Raw genomic sequence first — 18,076 nt, 5'->3', positions numbered from 1 at the left:
ACACACCTCTAAACTCTTATTTTCTCCTTTCTAATCATTCAAATACAAAATTTATCCAGCAGTATTTACTTATCTAGAAGCTATTATTCCATTTATTAAAGGCTTTGAGAAGCTATAGCTAGTAATATCCACAGAATTTTCTCCATCATTTTTCCATACATACTGCTCCCAGATGCTTATTCTTAGGAGCTTTGTGTGATCCATTTAAAAATGTCTCTGTTAACAGGACATTTACTGGAAAGATCATTCCACCATTTAAGACAAAGAGTAATTTTTTCCCCTAACTCAATCTAGAAATTTTTCATGACATACCTTCATTGGCCTCTTCAGCGCTTCCTGAATATCCACACGCTTCCGCATAATGGTCTGGTCTAGTTTGCGTTCAAAGGCCAACAGATCCATGTAGGCCTGGGACTCAGGAACCAGCTCCCGGATCTGAGAATGAAGCAAGGAATATCCAAGCACTGGAAGCAAGAATCTGCTATGTTCCTGAGCAGTAATACTGAAACCTTCCCAGCTGTTAGACAGATGTGCTCAGAAGGCATTATCTCTAAGATGGTAGTACCCAACTAGTGGGACAGGTCTCAGTGGCATGGTAGAAGCATATGACTGAAAAGCTGGAGCATGGAATTAGAGCTAATGAACTTTGGAAGACCTCAGATGGATCCACAAGTCCTGAGCTACTGCTGATTTTTTTTCAAGTGAGGCTTAGCTACAAAATGCCTGGAAACCACTGCTGGAAATGTAAAGTACTTTAAATTTGTCCTGTTTAAGCTAAAAAAGTGCTGTATCTCTCTAGACTAAAAATAAAGTGGTGGATGTTCATGTTGTTTGTGTTTCTTTAAACAAAGAAACAAAAACCCCCACAAGTGTTACCCATCATAAGACCAAACTGCAATTTAGGAAGGCAACCTTTGTTACTATATCTTCTTGGCTGAGGTGGAATTGACCTTCAAATTTAATTTTCAACATGACTAGCTATGCATTAACTTACAATCTTGCTAACTTTTATTAGTATTTAATATATTGGCTAAACCATACTACCTCTATTAATAAAACCCCATTTTACATTCCTTATTCCAGAAAAGTTAGCAGAAGAGGTGATAGGAAGTAGGTTAGGAGGAAGAAAGAGACAGAAATTTCTACTCAGTACAAGACAGGCAGGGACGTACTGGAGAAAGTCCAGCAAAAAGTCACAAAGATGATGAAGGGACTGGAGTACCTCTCCTACAAGAGAGGCTGAGAAAGGTGTGACTGTTCAGCCTGGAGAAGAGAAAGTTCAGGGAGATCCCATCAATGTCTGCAAATACCTGAAAGGAAGGTGCAAAGAAGACAGAACCATGCTTTTCTCAGTGGGGTGCCCATTGCCAGGACAAGAGGGAATGGGCACAAACTGGAATACACGAAGTTCCCCCTGAACATAAGGAAGCACTTTTTTACAGTGAGACTGACCAAGCACTGGCCCAGGTTTCTCATAGAGGTTGTGGAGTCTTCCTCCTCAGTGATACTCAAAAGCTGTCTGGACATGGTCCCGGGGAACCTCCCCTAGGGGGCCTTGCTTGAGTAAGGGAGGGGGCTGGACCAGATGACCTCCAGTGGTCCCTTCCTACCTCAACCATTTTGTGACTCTATGTAAACAGAAAGACCTAAAGAAGACCTGAGCTTAGAAATGGACAAATATAACCTTACATGAAAAGGTTAGTTCTTAATTGGGAATAACTTAGGAAAGCAAACCATAAAAAGGGAACTCTAAGTAAGTATAAAAAACTCTACTTGACTGCCTTGTCTATTTTTATGATACTCCAGCTTTCATTTGTATAATTAAAATATTTAGCTGTTGCAATGGTATAAGAACAACTGCACCAAGTCATTCCAAGAATTCATCTGTCCTAACGTTGACGTTTTGAAAAGTTGAAAGTTGATGTTCTTCAGCACCTACAGTAGCCTCAGGCATAGTGTTCCAGAACCTCTACAGACAGTGCATGAAATATTCTTTTTGCTCATTTTGAACCTGCCATTTGTTTGCTTCATTTGATGCCATCTTCTTGTAGAGCAGGAGCAGCAGTGAGCAGGTATTCCCTGTGCACCTTCTCCATACTGCTCATACATTTTTCATGAGTTGACAGTTTCTGTCATCACTTCCTTTTTTCCAGGGTGAAGAGGAACAATCACTCCCTAATGTATTTAGACTGATCAAGACTACCAAATAAATGTCTCTTTCAACATTAATTATTTGTTTGTTTGATCTGAGATGCTAGAACACCTGTACTATTTGCAGCAAGACTGGCACTTTGGAAAAACAGAAGCCATGAGCCAAATAAATGCTTTGATTTTATTCCATGAAATTCTGTTCAGCTTTAGCTGAACCACTGTATTTTTAACTGCTTGTATTCTTCCACAAACTCTTACTATCAACAGAATAATAAAGGAACACAAACACTTTTAGAAGAAAAGCACAAAGAGCAAGCATTGCTGTAGAAACATCAAGGAGTTGCCAGAGAGCTTGCAGAACAGACAGCTAGGCAATACTTCCTCTTCCTCCCCACAGTGAATACAAATCTCGGGATGCAAGAAAATACCCCATGACTCTATCCCACACAGAACAAAAGATTCCTCAGCTCCTTCAATGCTGTATGTACTGCTGTCACTTAAAAAGTCTGGACCCAGTTTCAGCCTTTTACTTCTGAGTCATGGCACAGTCAGTTCATGAACTCCTATGCACACAATGAAGCAGGGAGCTGGCCTACACAGCCCTCAAGATCAAGCATATACTACAGCTGTGATACAACTTCAATGATTCTTAAGGTACTGGACCCAGGACATGAAGAAATTTCTAGTAAGTTTGTAGAAACAGCAGTAATCATCAATAAATATTTCTATTCTACACTTCTACATCTCTTACCATGTGAAAGCAAAAGGGTATTTCCTATTTCCTATTCTGTCTATAACCAAACTGGATGTTAAACATCATTTATGAAAGCATAAGCACTCTAAAATTAGCCAACAAAGTTAATATTGCTTGTAATTCCCTGAACTGCAAATGGCTGCGGGTTGGGAAAATATTTGGGAGAAGAATTATACATACTTGCCCATGTTTGTAGCCTCTCGTAGGTATGTGTTATATCCACAGTGAAGACAGGATACTGAACTAGAACAAAGGTTCATTCAGCTCAGTTTTGGCTGCTCTGACAGTCTTTTGCTTGCTCAGCCTAGTATTCAAATAATTTTGGGGTAGCATGATAATGGTCCAATCCCATACTCTTTCCCAATTTCCCCTCAAGAATTAGAGAACAATTAAAGGCAAGCTCCAGCAGTAACCTGCCACAAATAATATTTTTCTTTGTTTCTCCTAGATATTAGCTCAAAAAGTTAAAGATATTTTTGCACTCCATCCAGTAGTACGTAATTCATTTTTCTGTTTTCTTCATAGGATCTGTGCAGCCTACAAAAGTTTCTTCTTGCATTGTTTCCCATAATTGAAAAGCTCATAGCTACATGCAAGTCTCCTCTCTTTTTTTAAAAAAAACAAAAGTTATAAGTATAAATGTGTAAAGAGTATTTCAAGAGCTGAATTCTCCATTCTGGCCTTTATCTATTTCAAGAAGCGACAAAAATCACCTAGCAGCAGCATCTCATCATCTGAGGTCGTGAAGCATGTATGTTAAACCTTCTCTGAGAATTATATGGATAACTGGAGCAAAGTCTTATTAACATTAGTAAGATAGGGTCTTTCTTGGGTCTGGAGTTCTTTTTCTCCTACTGTGAAAATTCAATTTAAAAATTAGAAATAAGATAATGCTATTAATTTCCACACATTTATCCTTTATTACCATGGATTTTTTTTTTTTTTTTTTACTGATGGTGACCAAAGAATGCAAAAACTACAAGAATGGGGGCAGTGAGGATATGGAGCAGTGAACATCATGATGGGGAAGGGCTCTCACACCTTCCTTGTAAAAGCAGCTCAGTGTGGAGTCCCACCACATTTACCTGCAAACAAAATCACACAGCTTGTGAAACAAACAAACAGATGGAACTGGAAGTCAGTGAACAACTGCAATGCTACAGTCTCTTGGATATGAGAAACATCATGGGATAGCTTCTACGACTGGCAGAATATGATGTCTTGGAAGGCAATGACAACCAGTTGCACACTACGCAAAGACTTCATCTGAATGCTAAGAGTTGCATTGAAACAGCTGATACTGTGGAATGCATCTCCTACAAACCACCTGATCAAGGAGGAGACAAAGCATTTTAGACATCTGGAGGAAGTCCCATTGTTATAGGCCCTCATGCTCATGCGGGACTAACCACCTTGAGATCCTCTTAGTGACAGCACTGCGCATGAGCACTATAGGAGATTCCTGAATTGGATTGATAACAATTTATTGACAGAAGTTATAAGCAAGCTGACTGCTGAACCTGTTACAAGCAAGGAAGGAAGAACTGTTTGTGGATGTGAAGATTAAGGACAGCCCTGGCTACAGTAAAAATAAGATAGTGGAGTTGGGATCCTTTGAGAAGGAAGCAAGATTAGGACTTCAGGAGGGCAGGTTTTAACATGTAAAGGTATCTGCCCAGAAAGATTCCACAAAATGATGGGGATCCCCGAAGGACATAGGGGCTTAGGGAAGTCGACTGAACTTCAACGACAACATTTTCAAAGCAAAGGGGAATGATCCAGACCAATGCACATAGAGTTCAGCAGGCCTGGCAGAAGGCCAGGAGAATTAAGCACTGGATTCCTGACTGGCCTCAAGTGCAAAAAAGGAGTGCATGGAGGTGGGAGTAAGGATATCCTACCCAGCAGAAACAGAACGGCAGTGCCCAAGCATAGAAACAGGAAAATTAGGAAAGCCAAAGCTCAGCTGGAATTGAACCCAGCAAGATATGTTTCAGGCAGCAAGAAAGCCTTCTGCAAGTGAGTCAGCAGGAGAAGGAAGACTAAAGAAGACCTGGGTCTGCTGCTCAAGTCAAAAGCTGTGGAAAAGGGCGAGGTGCTCAGTGCTGTTTTTGCCTCCATTTCTGCTGGCAGGTTGTGCCCTCAGGCCTCCCTGGCCCCTGAGCCTGGGACAGAGCTGGGGGAGCAGGGCTATTGGGAGAGACCTTGACGAGTTGCAGAAAGAGGATGGCAGTTCAACATCATGAAGTTCAACACAGGCAAATACAAAGTTCTGCTCCTGGGCTAGAATAACCCCGTGCGCTGGTACAGGTGGGCGTCAATTGAGCAGAAAACAACTTTGCAGGAGAGGACCTGGGGGTCCTCATGGACAGTAAGTGGAGAATGAGTCTGTGAGGTAACCTGGCTGGGATAAAGGCTGACCACAAAATGGGCAGTATTAGCCTGAGTGATGCCATCAAGCCAAGGAAAGAGGCTATGCCAAACTTGGAAAACTGCATCTGGACTTCTGCACACAGGACCAGAAAGACTTGTGATGTACTGGAGTGAGCCCCGTAGCAGGCCACGAGGATGACTGGGGCTGGAGCACATGCCTGCCAAGAGAAGCTGCAAGAGCTGGGTTTGTCCAGCCTTGAGAAGAGGCAGGGAAGAGGAGAGCCTATTGCTGAGTGCAACTGCCTTATGGGAAGGCGCAGAGAAGACGGAGCAAGGCTCTTCTTGGAGGTGCACAGCAACAGGATGAAAGGCAACAGATACACCTTGCGACATGGGAAACTGACTCAGTGTAAGGAACCATGATGATACTAAAACACTGGAACAGGTTGCCAAAAGATTCCGTGGCATGTCCAGCCTTGGAGGTATTCGGAACCGACTAGACGTTTTCCTGAACAACGTCACTTGAACCTTTCTTTTTTGAGAAACAGTTGCTCTGCATGACCTCCAGAGGTTCGGCTGATCCAAATTATTTTGCGATTACTGAGGTTTGAACAATTATCAATCCAAATCATGTTTTTGCTTGATATTCAGTGAGTCTTTTTTGTCTTTAAGGACTAGTCTGCATGACCTCCACTGGTCACTTTCAGCTTACATTTTTCTGTATGTAACAGAGACTAAATTACAGTTAATTTTTACTTCATACTACACAACTGTGAATGCATGTTATATATAAAACATTTAATTTCAAGTAAAATGCACAGGTAATACGTATAGTACATATGCATACAAGGCTTACAGTTCCTCAGGAGAGTTCTGAAGGAATCATTGGAAAAAGATAAACTACCATTAATGTATTTATGTATATCACTGAATCAAAAAACATGGAGGACATTAACAATGACAGAAAGTAAATGAGAATAGAGGATCCATACAGCAATAAGGACTCTCAATAAAGTTCGTTTACTGAAGCAATTTATCTTTTTATACAGCTAGATGTAGCTATGAATCTGTACAAACCATTTTTGATGGATAGAATTTATGTGATCCAATCTGCTCATTTTTTCTTGTATCAAGAGATTTGTCAATAACCCCATGCTGGAATTCTGAGGAAGGTTTTGATCAGAAACATGATTTTCTTGAATAGCCCTCCAGCAGGTTCTTGCCCACAGTACCTTGAATTCATGTTTAAGATAGAGCCTTGCTGGTTATGACAAAGTTTACACAATTTGATTCATTGTAGTAGTAGTACTCTGTTCATCACCAAGAGATCCTTCTAGTCTTATGTTTTATCTATGATCAAATAAATCAGGATCCCAGTATAGACAAACAGCTCTTGAAAGTAAAAGTTCAGAAATGATTAAGAAGTCTTTGTGGGCAGGCAAAGCAAACGCTTAAGTTCATGAGTGTACTGGAAAGGGCAGTTACACCTCTGATTGAATAAAGTGGGACTTAATTAAAAACTGTGTTTTGGTGGCCTTAAAATCTTTCTAAATCAAGATAGGAATAATATGGACTGGAGTGCCAATTTTAATAAGGCTTTAGAAAAACTGTGAGAATACAGGAACAAGCCAAGATAATTCATCATAGAGGGGTGAAAATGACTTTCAATGACTTTATAAGGAATTGAGTAAGGCACCTTATGAATCACTGTGCATGGAACTGTGGATGAAGAGGATAGGGTGTTTAGTGCAAGAGTTACACAGTACATAGTACCTCTCTAAAGAGGCCAGAGATGAGGAACTGAGCTGAGAAGTATCAGCCTACAGCTGTCACTGGAGTTCAATAAAGACTGATCATGGGGCCAACTTAGTACCAACCTTGCAAAGAAAAAGAAGGAAAACCCCCAAAAGTGAGCTAATGGAATATGCTGATAACAGACTTTGGATGTGCTGCCAATTTAGGAAAATAACTGTAATGTAATATAAATAAGGAATGTAATAGAGAGAAAGAATTTGATAGTGTGAACTGTGAGAGCATGTTCTTCAAAACAAAACCAGAACCACTGTGACAAACTGAGGAATGAAATCTAAAAAGTCATAGCTTCAAGCACTTCTTTTAGGGTACACACACACTTCCTCCCACCAGTGTTATGGCAGACTTCCCCTCCTCCACCCCTATGGATAGATGGTCACAGACACCAACACACAGACACAGACAGACACACAGACACAAAATTTTCTGTCAATCCATCCCCACCCCTTCCCAAGAACCATATTCTTGGTTCATTCTAAGATGCAGATCACCAGAGTGAAATCTCACCAGTGATCCTCGGCACAAAGTCCCCATTGCACTGTAAAACACATTAGTGTCATAAAAACTTTCCCAGAAAGTTATGACTTTCATTGGCTGCCTTTCCTACTCAATAAATAATGACAAAAATTATTTTCTCAGGGCTTCCAAGGCTTGGAGAAGAAGTGTTGAGTTGCATGCTTGTGTGTTTTATACTGCAGATGCAGGCTATATATATATACCTTCTACCCATGCTGTAAACTACTATTTGGCAAGCCAGGAGAATGTGAGTCACATGGCAATTCTGATTTCAAGTTTCAAAAGAATTAAAAGTTTTCTTTGATCTCAGAAACAAAAATGATTTTAAGCTAAAGATGTGCTATTCCAAGAAGAAGTGAATTTAAGCTGAACATTGATTAATTAAGATTTTAAATCTGAAAAGTTTCTAAGCATCAAAGTGTTGAGATTCTGGATTAGACTACTGGGAAGCAGGGGTAACACGTAGTATCGTCTTTCAAGACAGTATAGTCAGACAAAGCAGAGGTGAGGCTGCCCAGTAATGAAAGTGCAGCAGAGTGTAATCTAATCCAGCAATCCTTAGCACAGAGGTGGAATCCCCAGTCTACACTTCCCAACTCTCAAAAAATAGTGTTCTAATTCGAAAAACTTTTTCCTCTGCTTTTGCTTTGCCATTTCCTTAACTCTTATTTCTGTTCCTTACTTACCCCCCAACTCCATCATAATCATCATCATCCTAATATGCAATCATGTTGGGGCACAATGCATTTGTAATTTTATTTAGAATATTACCTTTAGTCTGGCTATCTCATTATCAAAAATAGAAAACAAAACATTAGCTAAAGAAAAAGAATTTGACAAGAGAAAGTATTTAGCTGCTTATAATCACAGAATTATAGGAATAAAACCAAAAAGATGAATTGTATTTTGATTTAAAGTAAAGAAGAACCATGGAATCAGGACAGATATGCCTGTTATGCGCAGCTAAAACATACATGTAAGGTTTAAAGAGATTTACTCTAATTCCCCTACAATATTTTGAGCAGAACATCATGAACATTTCCCAGTTACGAAATAAAGAGTCACGGGCATCTAAATCTAGGCTAAACTTTCTCAAGCACAACAAAGAAACAACTCCGCTCTAGTCTGCCAGGCTAGAGAAATAGATACACATTATGTCAAGACTGATCTAATATGTCCATTCCAAGCTCATTACTGCTGTGGCTGGAGGAGTACTTGAAAGCACCATATGAATTTCAAATTTATTCTTCTAAGTATCAACAGATTGAGCTGTGTCACTTTGCAAGAAAATTTTGTCCCGCCCATTCCTTGAAGATATCAAAAGGGATAAAGGAAAAAAAAAGGTATTTTAGGCTTACAAGTGTTGCTGAGAGATACGGTCCTTCACAACAACATTTTAAGGAGTTCAGTGAGACAAAGATAAAAAACAATTAATGGCCATGGGTTCCCTGAAGAAATAAGAAAAAAAAAAAAAGCAGTAGGACAATGATTCAGTTTTCATCGTGGCCAAATGATATATGAAACCTTAAGCCTTTCAACATATTTGACTTGGTATTTTTATTTAAATGATTCAGGAAAGCATAAAAGAGAGATGCAAATGCATTAACATTTTATGTTAATAATGACCTGAAAAGACTGCAACACACTTGCAGAAAAGACTGTTTCTGAGTTTGCTGACTGGGCTGCAGAAGAGTTGCAGTACTGAACAAATACAATGAAATGCACAATAAAGCAAGCAGTTATTTATCTATACTGGGGGATGCTAATGAGACCATGGCTTCTGATGGAAGTGACCAAAACTCACTGTGGGTAAATTAATCAAGTCATCTGCATGATGAGCAGCAATAAGCAGACAAACAAAATGACAGATATAAAGAAGAGGAATGGTTCTAGGGCTTTTATAACTTAATGTAATGAACAGAATCTACAAGTGAAACTCAATGGCAACATTGGAAATAGAGAACAGAGCACTATGGATCTATACCATGGTGATCTGGGAGAAGACAACACAAATTATTAAATGTATTTGAACAGTCAAAATATTAGAAGCAAAGAATGTAAGACATGGGGACAAAATAGTCCAGAACACCATTGTAGCCCAACAGGCCTGTGCATTTCTTAAATACATGAGCAGGAAAACATGGAGAACAGCTAAATATTTTACAATTAGTACCATCATTGGTAATAACAATCACTACAAGAACACCAGAGGCACAAATTAAGAAATCCACTAACAAATTGAAGAAAATTTTGAGAAAAGTTATTGAGATGTTTAACAGACAGGAAAGAATGCTCAATAATAGGAGGTTCCATAAAGCCAATTCATTTAGCTTTGCTTATGAGTATATAACTATCTACAAGAAAAGAATAAAAGTTTCTTTGACTATCAAAGTGACAACACTTTGAGAACATCCAAGGAAACAGAACTTGAAACTGTTTAAATTCAGATTAGAAATAAAGTGAAAATTCTTCAGAGTGAGTGCAGCCAGATGCTGAAACAATTGGCCAGCCACTGCAAAGAATATTTAATCACTAGTGATTTGTCATACATAAGCTCTCAATTACAGGTAAATCCTCAGGCCTGCCTTCTAGTAGGTCAACAAAACCAAAACAAACTAGTAGTAAGTTCTCAAGGTAGGATCAGGCTTCAGATTATTTGTCTAGTTGTATGATACGAAAAAATAAATTAAGCTTTTCTTCTCCCAGAAGATCAAATATGTGCTTTCTTTTTAAAGTCTTCCATAAGAATGTTTGCCACCCTCTAGTAAAATTGAACAGATTTCTTAATACAACTATTAGGTGTTCATATCCAAACTTATAGACCATAAGGAACACTACTCATATGTAAAGTTTGGCTTTATACCAAACACCGTGAGAGAATACTGATAGGAAATGACAGGAAAACAATCAGCATTAGTGATGGAAATCCTGAGCTCAAGACAGAGGTAGAGGTTTTTGTGAGTTGTACTGGTCATTACTATTGATGTGTAATATCAGAGACATAAGGAGAAACATGTTTGTGATTTCCTGTATCTGCAAAGAAGCAAGCCACCTCCCACATTCACAGTCACTAAAAAACATACGTCTCCAGTATTCTCTATTCTCCTACTGCAAACAGGTTAGATCTTGATCCCTCCCTTTTGAAAAACAAAACAAAAGAAAACAAAAACATTATTAATTTCTGTGATTTCTGTCATCAGGAAACAAAAGATCTCGCAAATGCATTTTCAGCATTGACTCTTTTATGAACATAGTTGTTTGGGTTTTGATTAGTATCCCTAGGTGAAGTGTGGACACTAGGAAACCCTAGTGATGTATCCCTGTCAGCCTTACTGACTTCCAACATCAGATGTATGTATAAAATCTTTCCTGATGACAGAGTATAACCACCTCAGCCATGATCTTAACTTTGTATGATACTGAAAAATTCTGGTTCCTAAGTAGAGCCCTGATAGGAGTACTTCTGGCTAAAACATGCCTAGTTGCAACTAAGCCTGCCTTGATCTCCACAGGTGTTTAATAACAAGGCAGTCCTTTGCTGGTCAGATCATATCAAAGGCAACCACCGTACCTGCTTCCAACAGAAGACAAACACCACTCATCCACATGCTGGGAGCAATTCGTTTTGAAACTACAAAAGCAAAGGTACTGAGCTGAACTTCATGACATGCGTTTGTGAACAGTCCTCAAACACAAAGGATTCACTGAATATCAAGCAAAAACATGATTTGGATTGATAATTGTTCAAACCTCAGTAATCGCAAAATAATTTGGATCAGCCGAACCTCTGGAGGTCATGCAGAGCAACTGTTTCTCAAAAAAGAAAGGTTCAAGTGACGTTGTTCAGGAAAACGTCTAGTCGGTTCCGAATACCTCCAAGGCTGGACATGCCACGGAATCTTTTGGCAACCTGTTCCAGTGTTTTAGTATCATCATGGTTCCTTACACTGAGTCAGTTTCCCATGTCGCAAGGTGTATCTGTTGCCTTTCATCCTGTTGCTGTGCACCTCCAAGAAGAGCCTTGCTCCGTCTTCTCTGCGCCTTCCCATAAGGCAGTTGCACTCAGCAATAGGCTCTCCTCTTCCCTGCCTCTTCTCAAGGCTGGACAAACCCAGCTCTTGCAGCTTCTCTTGGCAGGCATGTGCTCCAGCCCCAGTCATCCTCGTGGCCTGCTACGGGGCTCACTCCAGTACATCACAAGTCTTTCTGGTCCTGTGTGCAGAAGTCCAGATGCAGTTTTCCAAGTTTGGCATAGCCTCTTTCCTTGGCTTGATGGCATCACTCAGGCTAATACTGCCCATTTTGTGGTCAGCCTTTATCCCAGCCAGGTTACCTCACAGACTCATTCTCCACTTACTGTCCATGAGGACCCCCAGGTCCTCTCCTGCAAAGTTGTTTTCTGCTCAATTGACGCCCACCTGTACCAGTGCACGGGGTTATTCTGGCCCAGGAGCAGAACTTTGTATTTGCCTGTGTTGAACTTCATGATGTTGAACTGCCATCCTCTTTCTGCAACTCGTCAAGGTCTCTCCCAATAGCCCTGCTCCCCCAGCTCTGTCCCAGGCTCAGGGGCCAGGGAGGCCTGAGGGCACAACCTGCCAGCAGAAATGGAGGCAAAAACAGCACTGAGCACCTCGCCCTTTTCCACAGCTTTTGACTTGAGCAGCAGACCCAGGTCTTCTTTAGTCTTCCTTCTCCTGCTGACTCACTTGCAGAAGGCTTTCTTGCTGCCTGAAACATAACTTGCTAGGTTCAATTCCTGCTGAGCTTTAGCTCAGAGCCACCCTTTCTCCAGGCTGAACAAGCCCAGTTCTCTCTGCCTCTCCCGAAAGCATGTGTTGTTCCAGCCTTCTGACCCTTGTGAAGACGCTCAGCTGAACTCACTCCAGTTTGCCAATGTCTTTCTCAAATTAGGGTTCCAAAAAACAGAAATGGTATTCTAGCTGTGAGGGGTAATCATATCTCTCAGTCTCTTGCCTGTGCTCTTGCTCATACAGCCCAGAATGTCATTAGTTGTCTTAGCTGCCAGGGCACACTGCTCGTTTATGCTCAGCTCACTGTCCACCAGGGCCTCTAGGGCCTTTCCTGCAGAGATGCTCCCCTGACTGGCAGTCCCAGCAAAAGCTTATTCCTTTCTCAGGGCAGAACTTTATGTTTGACCTTGTGAAATTTCATGATGTTCCTGTCGGCCCATTCCTCCAGCCTGTCCAGCTTCCTGTGGATAGCAGCCTGCCTTCAAGGGTATCAGCTGCTGCCCCCCCCGCCCCCCCTTGTCATCTGCAAATACTCTGAGCAAGCATATCAACTGCCTCCTCCACATCATTGATAAAGATGCTAAACAGAACAGCTGTCAGGATGTATCACTGCAGTACTCAGCTTGTCACTGTCTTCCTGGTAGTGTGACCCATTAGCCACTACCCTCTAAGTCCAATCATCCAGCCATATTTTTACCTGTCTGGTTGTCCACCCGTCTAGATCAAAATGTAACAACTTGGATATATGAATATTGTTGCAGACAATGTTGAAAACTTTTCAAAAGACAAGGTAAATGATATCCATTACTATCTCTTGCTCACAGATTCAGTCATTTTAACAGAAGATGCAATCAGGTTGGTCAAGCATGATTTACCCTTGCTAAATCCATGCTCACTGCTCCCAGTTAGCACCTTCTCCTTCACATGCCCAAAAATGTGTTTCAAAGAGGACCTGCTCAACAATTTTCCCAGGGACCAAGGTGAGAGTGATTAGCCAGCAGTTCCCTGGGTTGTTCTTTCAATCTTCTGTGAAGATGGGTGCAAAAACTGCCCTTCTCTAGTCATCAAGGACCTGTCCTGATTTCCGCAACGCTTCAAAGGTGATAGAGAACAACCTTGCAAGGACATTGGACAGTTCCTTTAGCACTGTGGATGCAGCCTGTTGATGGGCTTGTATGGGTTGAGTTATCTCATATAATCCCTGGCTCAATCCCTGTCCATTACTTTTGAACATGTTATCTGATCACAGAGGTATGGGAGACATTTTAAATGCAGGCTGAGACAAAGAAGGATTTGAGTAACTCAGCCTTATCTGTGTCTGTCATCCCTATATCACCTACCCCACTCAGCACCAGGCCCACATTTTCCTTGGTCAGCTTTTTATTACTAATGTGCCAGTGAAAGCTCTTCTTGTTGTCCTTGATGTTGCCTGCAAGTCTCAACTACAGCTGAGCTTTGACTTTTCTGATACCAATCCCTACTTGCCTAGGCAATGTTTCTAAATTCCTCCTTTAGCCTGTCCCTGCTTCCACTTTCTGTATACTGCCTTTTGATACCGGGTGCTGCACTCCAAGTTCCCTGCTTATCAATCTGGGCTTCTCATAAATCTACACATTTTCTTGTATATCAGGATGGACTGCTCTTGAGCGTGAAGGAGGCTGCCCTTAAAGACCTCCCAGATCTCCTGAGCTACTTTGCCCTTCAGAGTTGCCTCCCATGGGATCACACCTACCGGTTCCCTGAATAACGCAAGCTCTGCTTGTCTGAAATACAGGGTCTACACTTCACTTGTTCTCTTTCTCATTCCCTTCAGGATCTTGAACTTCATTATTTCACAGTTGCTAAAGCTAAGGCTGCCACTGATTATCACATTCCTCACCATTTTTTCCTTATGAATGAATAGCAGCAGATTCACGTATGCTTCACTTCTGGTTGACACAGATGGAGAAAAAGGTGGACAACAGACATACTGTGAATAAACAACAACAGGACAGCTATTATGGTATGAGAGTTCAGCAGAGGAATCCTATATGGTGGTCAGTGGACAGCAGCAGGAGTTGACTGATTATCTTTATAAAGGTGAAGAAGAGAGGATGAACATTGAAGGATGGGTGTACGAAAACCCATCAACACAAATAGACAAGAAGTCCTCAGAGGGAAGCGCTGAGAAAGAGTAGCCAATAGTAAGAGGCAAGCATCCCACTGAAGGAGACATGGCTTGCTGTTTGAAAGTTGCGCTCCACTCAGCAAACTTAATGGGTGAAAGCAAAGAGATGCATAGCTGTGGAGTCAGAATAATTTTCAGTAGAGCTTCTTGCATTAGAAAGTAGGCATGGAAGCTGAAGAAACAGAACAGTCAATCACAGTCATAGAGCCTGGAAAACAAGCAATGACTCAGAACTAAGAGAAAGACATACATTGACCAGCAGTAATGAGGAAGAATGGCCTGGAGAAAGAAGAGGAGCAATATGGTGTGCGGTCATGTTTCTCTAAAGGCAGATGTGGCCTGAGGTAGAAACCAAGACACAAGATTAGAAGTATGTTAACAAAACTTAATAATGACAAATTTGGTGGTATTGTCAATACAAGGCAGAGGATAGCACAAAGAGTATAAGGAAGCTGAGAACTGTATAATAGAAATGGGATGAACTATAACATTACAAAACACAAGATCATGTTCCTCATAGTCTATACCAACAATTCCTGCTCTAATATGGGAAATCACCAGTTGCAAAGAAAAGGAAGTAGAAATACTTATGAGTATTAGTCAGTCATAGAATGACTGTATGCTATATCAATGCAGGAAGGCTGTAATAAAGAAAATCTGATCGTAATGGGGTATCACTAGCTCTTTCCAGTAGACACAAAAATGCATTAATGTTATTCAAGTATCAGTGATACTGATAATCTAGAACACTATGTATAGTTCTGGTCTCCTGAGAGGTAAAATTAAATAAGTTCAAAAGGTGTGAAATTAGCGTGGAATAGATACAACGAAGGACTGTGAGGATTAGAATCATAGGGAGGCACTCTTACTTGGAAAACTGAAACCACTTGCTTTGCTGAGCCTAACCAAAAAAAGCGTGGGAGCTGCCAAATCTAAAATATTTCAGAGGTAAGGAAGCTAACTAGTCTTGAGGCAGCAATTGTGTGACATGGCTTCTATGGCAGGGTGAATCAAACTGGATGTGCCAGCAGGTCCCCTGCGGTTGGATAATCCTATCTTCCTATACGTAATAGTTTGCTAGGCTGAACTGTTCTTGTACAATTATATCTATGCAAAACTAAGTCCTTGTCAAATAGCTAAACTGTAGCATATGTGCAACCCTACCCAGCTAGAAACATGCTGCACTGTGAAGCACAAGCTTGATCAGAGTTTGGAAGTCCACTAGCAGGGTATCCATGCAATTTCCTGACTAGGACAGCAACCAACACTGAGAACTCACCTCATTTTCCATTTTCTATTACGTAAGCTGGTTCTCAAGAGTAAAATGTGTTTAGTATCAACACCTCTTTCCATCAGGAAAGCAGGAGACTGCAAAAAGCTTGTGGAAACAGATGCCCATTGGCTGGAAAATACTCTAGAACTAGCTCTAGAAAGCTGGAAGTTTTACCCTGTGTTTTGCTTGCTTTCCATACCCACCAGTGCAAATCTTCCACTTGACAAGACACTAATGTACACAGCATTTCCCCATCTCATGAAGAGTGAAAGTTAGGAGGTTCTGATACACAGACTGCAGCCTAATGGAGTACCTTAATTCAGACACAAAATCATATCATTGATACCATCACTTCAACTGCACTCATAAAACTCTATTGCAGACAGGACTCTAGCAATTTGTGTTGTCTAATCATTGCATCAGTTAAAATTATTGGCTGACAGCAACAAAGATACTGAAAGGCAGAAAGACTTGGTAACAGCATGGTTCTGAAAGGTGCTAGTATCTGTGTATAGGTTTTTGACATATCTGAAGGTATGCTCTACCTATTAAAAATTATCATGGATTTGATAAAGAGGCGTAAGACTTCCGTTGCCAAAGAATTTTGGTTACCTCTGTTCTGAGACCTTTTCATCTTATAGAGGCACCAGGACAGGAAAAAAAAAAAAGCCTTCAAATGGACATGTTTAAAATGATAGTCTCACCATACAGGATATATAATTGTCTCTGAAAACAATTTGTGAGACAGAATGACAGCTACATTTCTTGTCTAAGAAAGTACAGACTCCAAGCAAAGCAGGAATGAAACTTTCAACACAAACAGCATGGAGACTGCAAGTAGTTCAAAGGTCTGAATTTCATGGTAGCTTAGTTCTTTCAAGACAGCAGCATGAAAAAACTAATGGGTAACCTACTAAAGACTGTGCTTTCAGAGGGTAGCAGGAGTTACAACACGAGAAGTGATAATTTGATATCAGGAGTACCAAAGTGGGCTCACCTTCAGTTGGTTGTAACTAGGTACCTTTGGAATGTCACAGAAGAGAATCTGAAGGTTGTCATCAAGTTTGGGTTTACGCTAGTAGTTGAAAGGTAGATTTGAAGAGGAAGTGGAGATCCACATACCTATGAAAGGAATTCTGAGCCCAGAAAGAGCACCAGAAGCCAAAGAAACTGGGACTACAGTGCAATGAGTGTGTGTGTTTAAAAGACTAAAGAACCTTGCTTTTTGGGAGCATGTATGTTTTAGGGGAACTGTACTGAAGAGGGTACAGGAACAGAAAAGTCTGGGAATAATGAAAGAGAAGGAGAGCAGAGAGAAATGCTGATGTTTGAAAAGGAAGTAGAACATTTAAACATCGAGGATCAAGCATAGACACCCACTAAAAGCTAGACGTATCTGCAAGGATAAGAGAATTATTATCTGTCTGAACAACACAGGCCCCTTGAACTCTGTTGTTTATGTGGATTCAGTCGTACTAAGACACAACCGCGAAAATTAGAACCTGTCAGGTCTACTGGGCCAGAGAGACCTAAGAACAAGTTCATTTCCTGCAGGAACATCTGCACTCTGAACCAATTTTTGGCCAGCCTCAAAAATTGATCAAAAACATCTTTAAGATCCAGAGGGTCCCAGCATCATCAAGTCATGTACCTCACAGACCAGCACCACTGTCCATCCAGCAAGTGGCAGTGCTGGCACAGCTAACCCAATGCAAGAGGATGACACAGGCCGGGTTGCACTCCACACTCCCAGCCCCCAGCCCTAGCCCCAGCCTTGCTCTCTAGACTTTCACCCACTGCCTACTTACTTTTTAATTAGATTTTTAAACAAAAAGTGAAAGTATTTTCTAAAATCCCTCTAATTACACTGAGATGCTGAACTGATTGTGAAGGGAATAGGAAATGAAAGCGACTCACCCTCTGAGGGAGAATTTTGTCAGCCATCTTCCTCCTCTTGGCACTGTACATTTTTTAAAGAAAAAAACACGTTACCATGGTGACAGATCTAGGAGTAACGAGGCCACCTGCTAAATTATCCTGACATCTCCACATGCTGGTGCACAGCTGTGCATGCATCAGCAAAAGGGTCTCACCCATGCCCAGGACCTAGGACCCCTTCTCTCAGCAGCCTGGGGAGGTAGTTAGCTAAGAACAAATCAGAGCTGTCTGTTATGCATCTTGGAAAGAAGTGCACAAGTTCTTTGATCACAGCATCTTCTATGGTGCAGGGCGGCAATGTATGCAAGTGCATGTGCACGTCGTCTATAGATACAGAC

General features: G+C 41.0%; 1 protein-coding gene across 6 annotated transcripts in view; it reads right to left on the bottom strand.

Moving 5' to 3' along the window:
• Positions 1–18,076, bottom strand: part of SMARCD3 (SWI/SNF related, matrix associated, actin dependent regulator of chromatin, subfamily d, member 3) — a 71,343-nt gene that overhangs the window by 36,758 nt on the left and 16,509 nt on the right. For 5 of the 6 annotated variants that reach the window (XM_035554457.2, XM_035554458.2, XM_035554459.2 and 2 more), the window contains 2 exons: positions 17,718–17,760; positions 313–435 (listed from right to left, as the gene is read on the bottom strand). In XM_035554457.2, the coding sequence (XP_035410350.1) occupies positions 313–435; positions 17,718–17,760 (166 nt within the window). The remainder of the gene's footprint in view (positions 1–312; positions 436–17,717; positions 17,761–18,076) is intronic. The other variant, XM_035554462.2, reaches the window with a different exon arrangement.

Source organism: Cygnus atratus, chromosome 2, assembly GCF_013377495.2.
Source record: "Cygnus atratus isolate AKBS03 ecotype Queensland, Australia chromosome 2, CAtr_DNAZoo_HiC_assembly, whole genome shotgun sequence".
Lineage (NCBI taxonomy): Eukaryota > Metazoa > Chordata > Aves > Anseriformes > Anatidae > Cygnus > Cygnus atratus.
The sequence above is the reverse complement of the archived record's forward strand: the minus strand, read 5'-3'. Positions and strand labels throughout refer to the sequence as shown.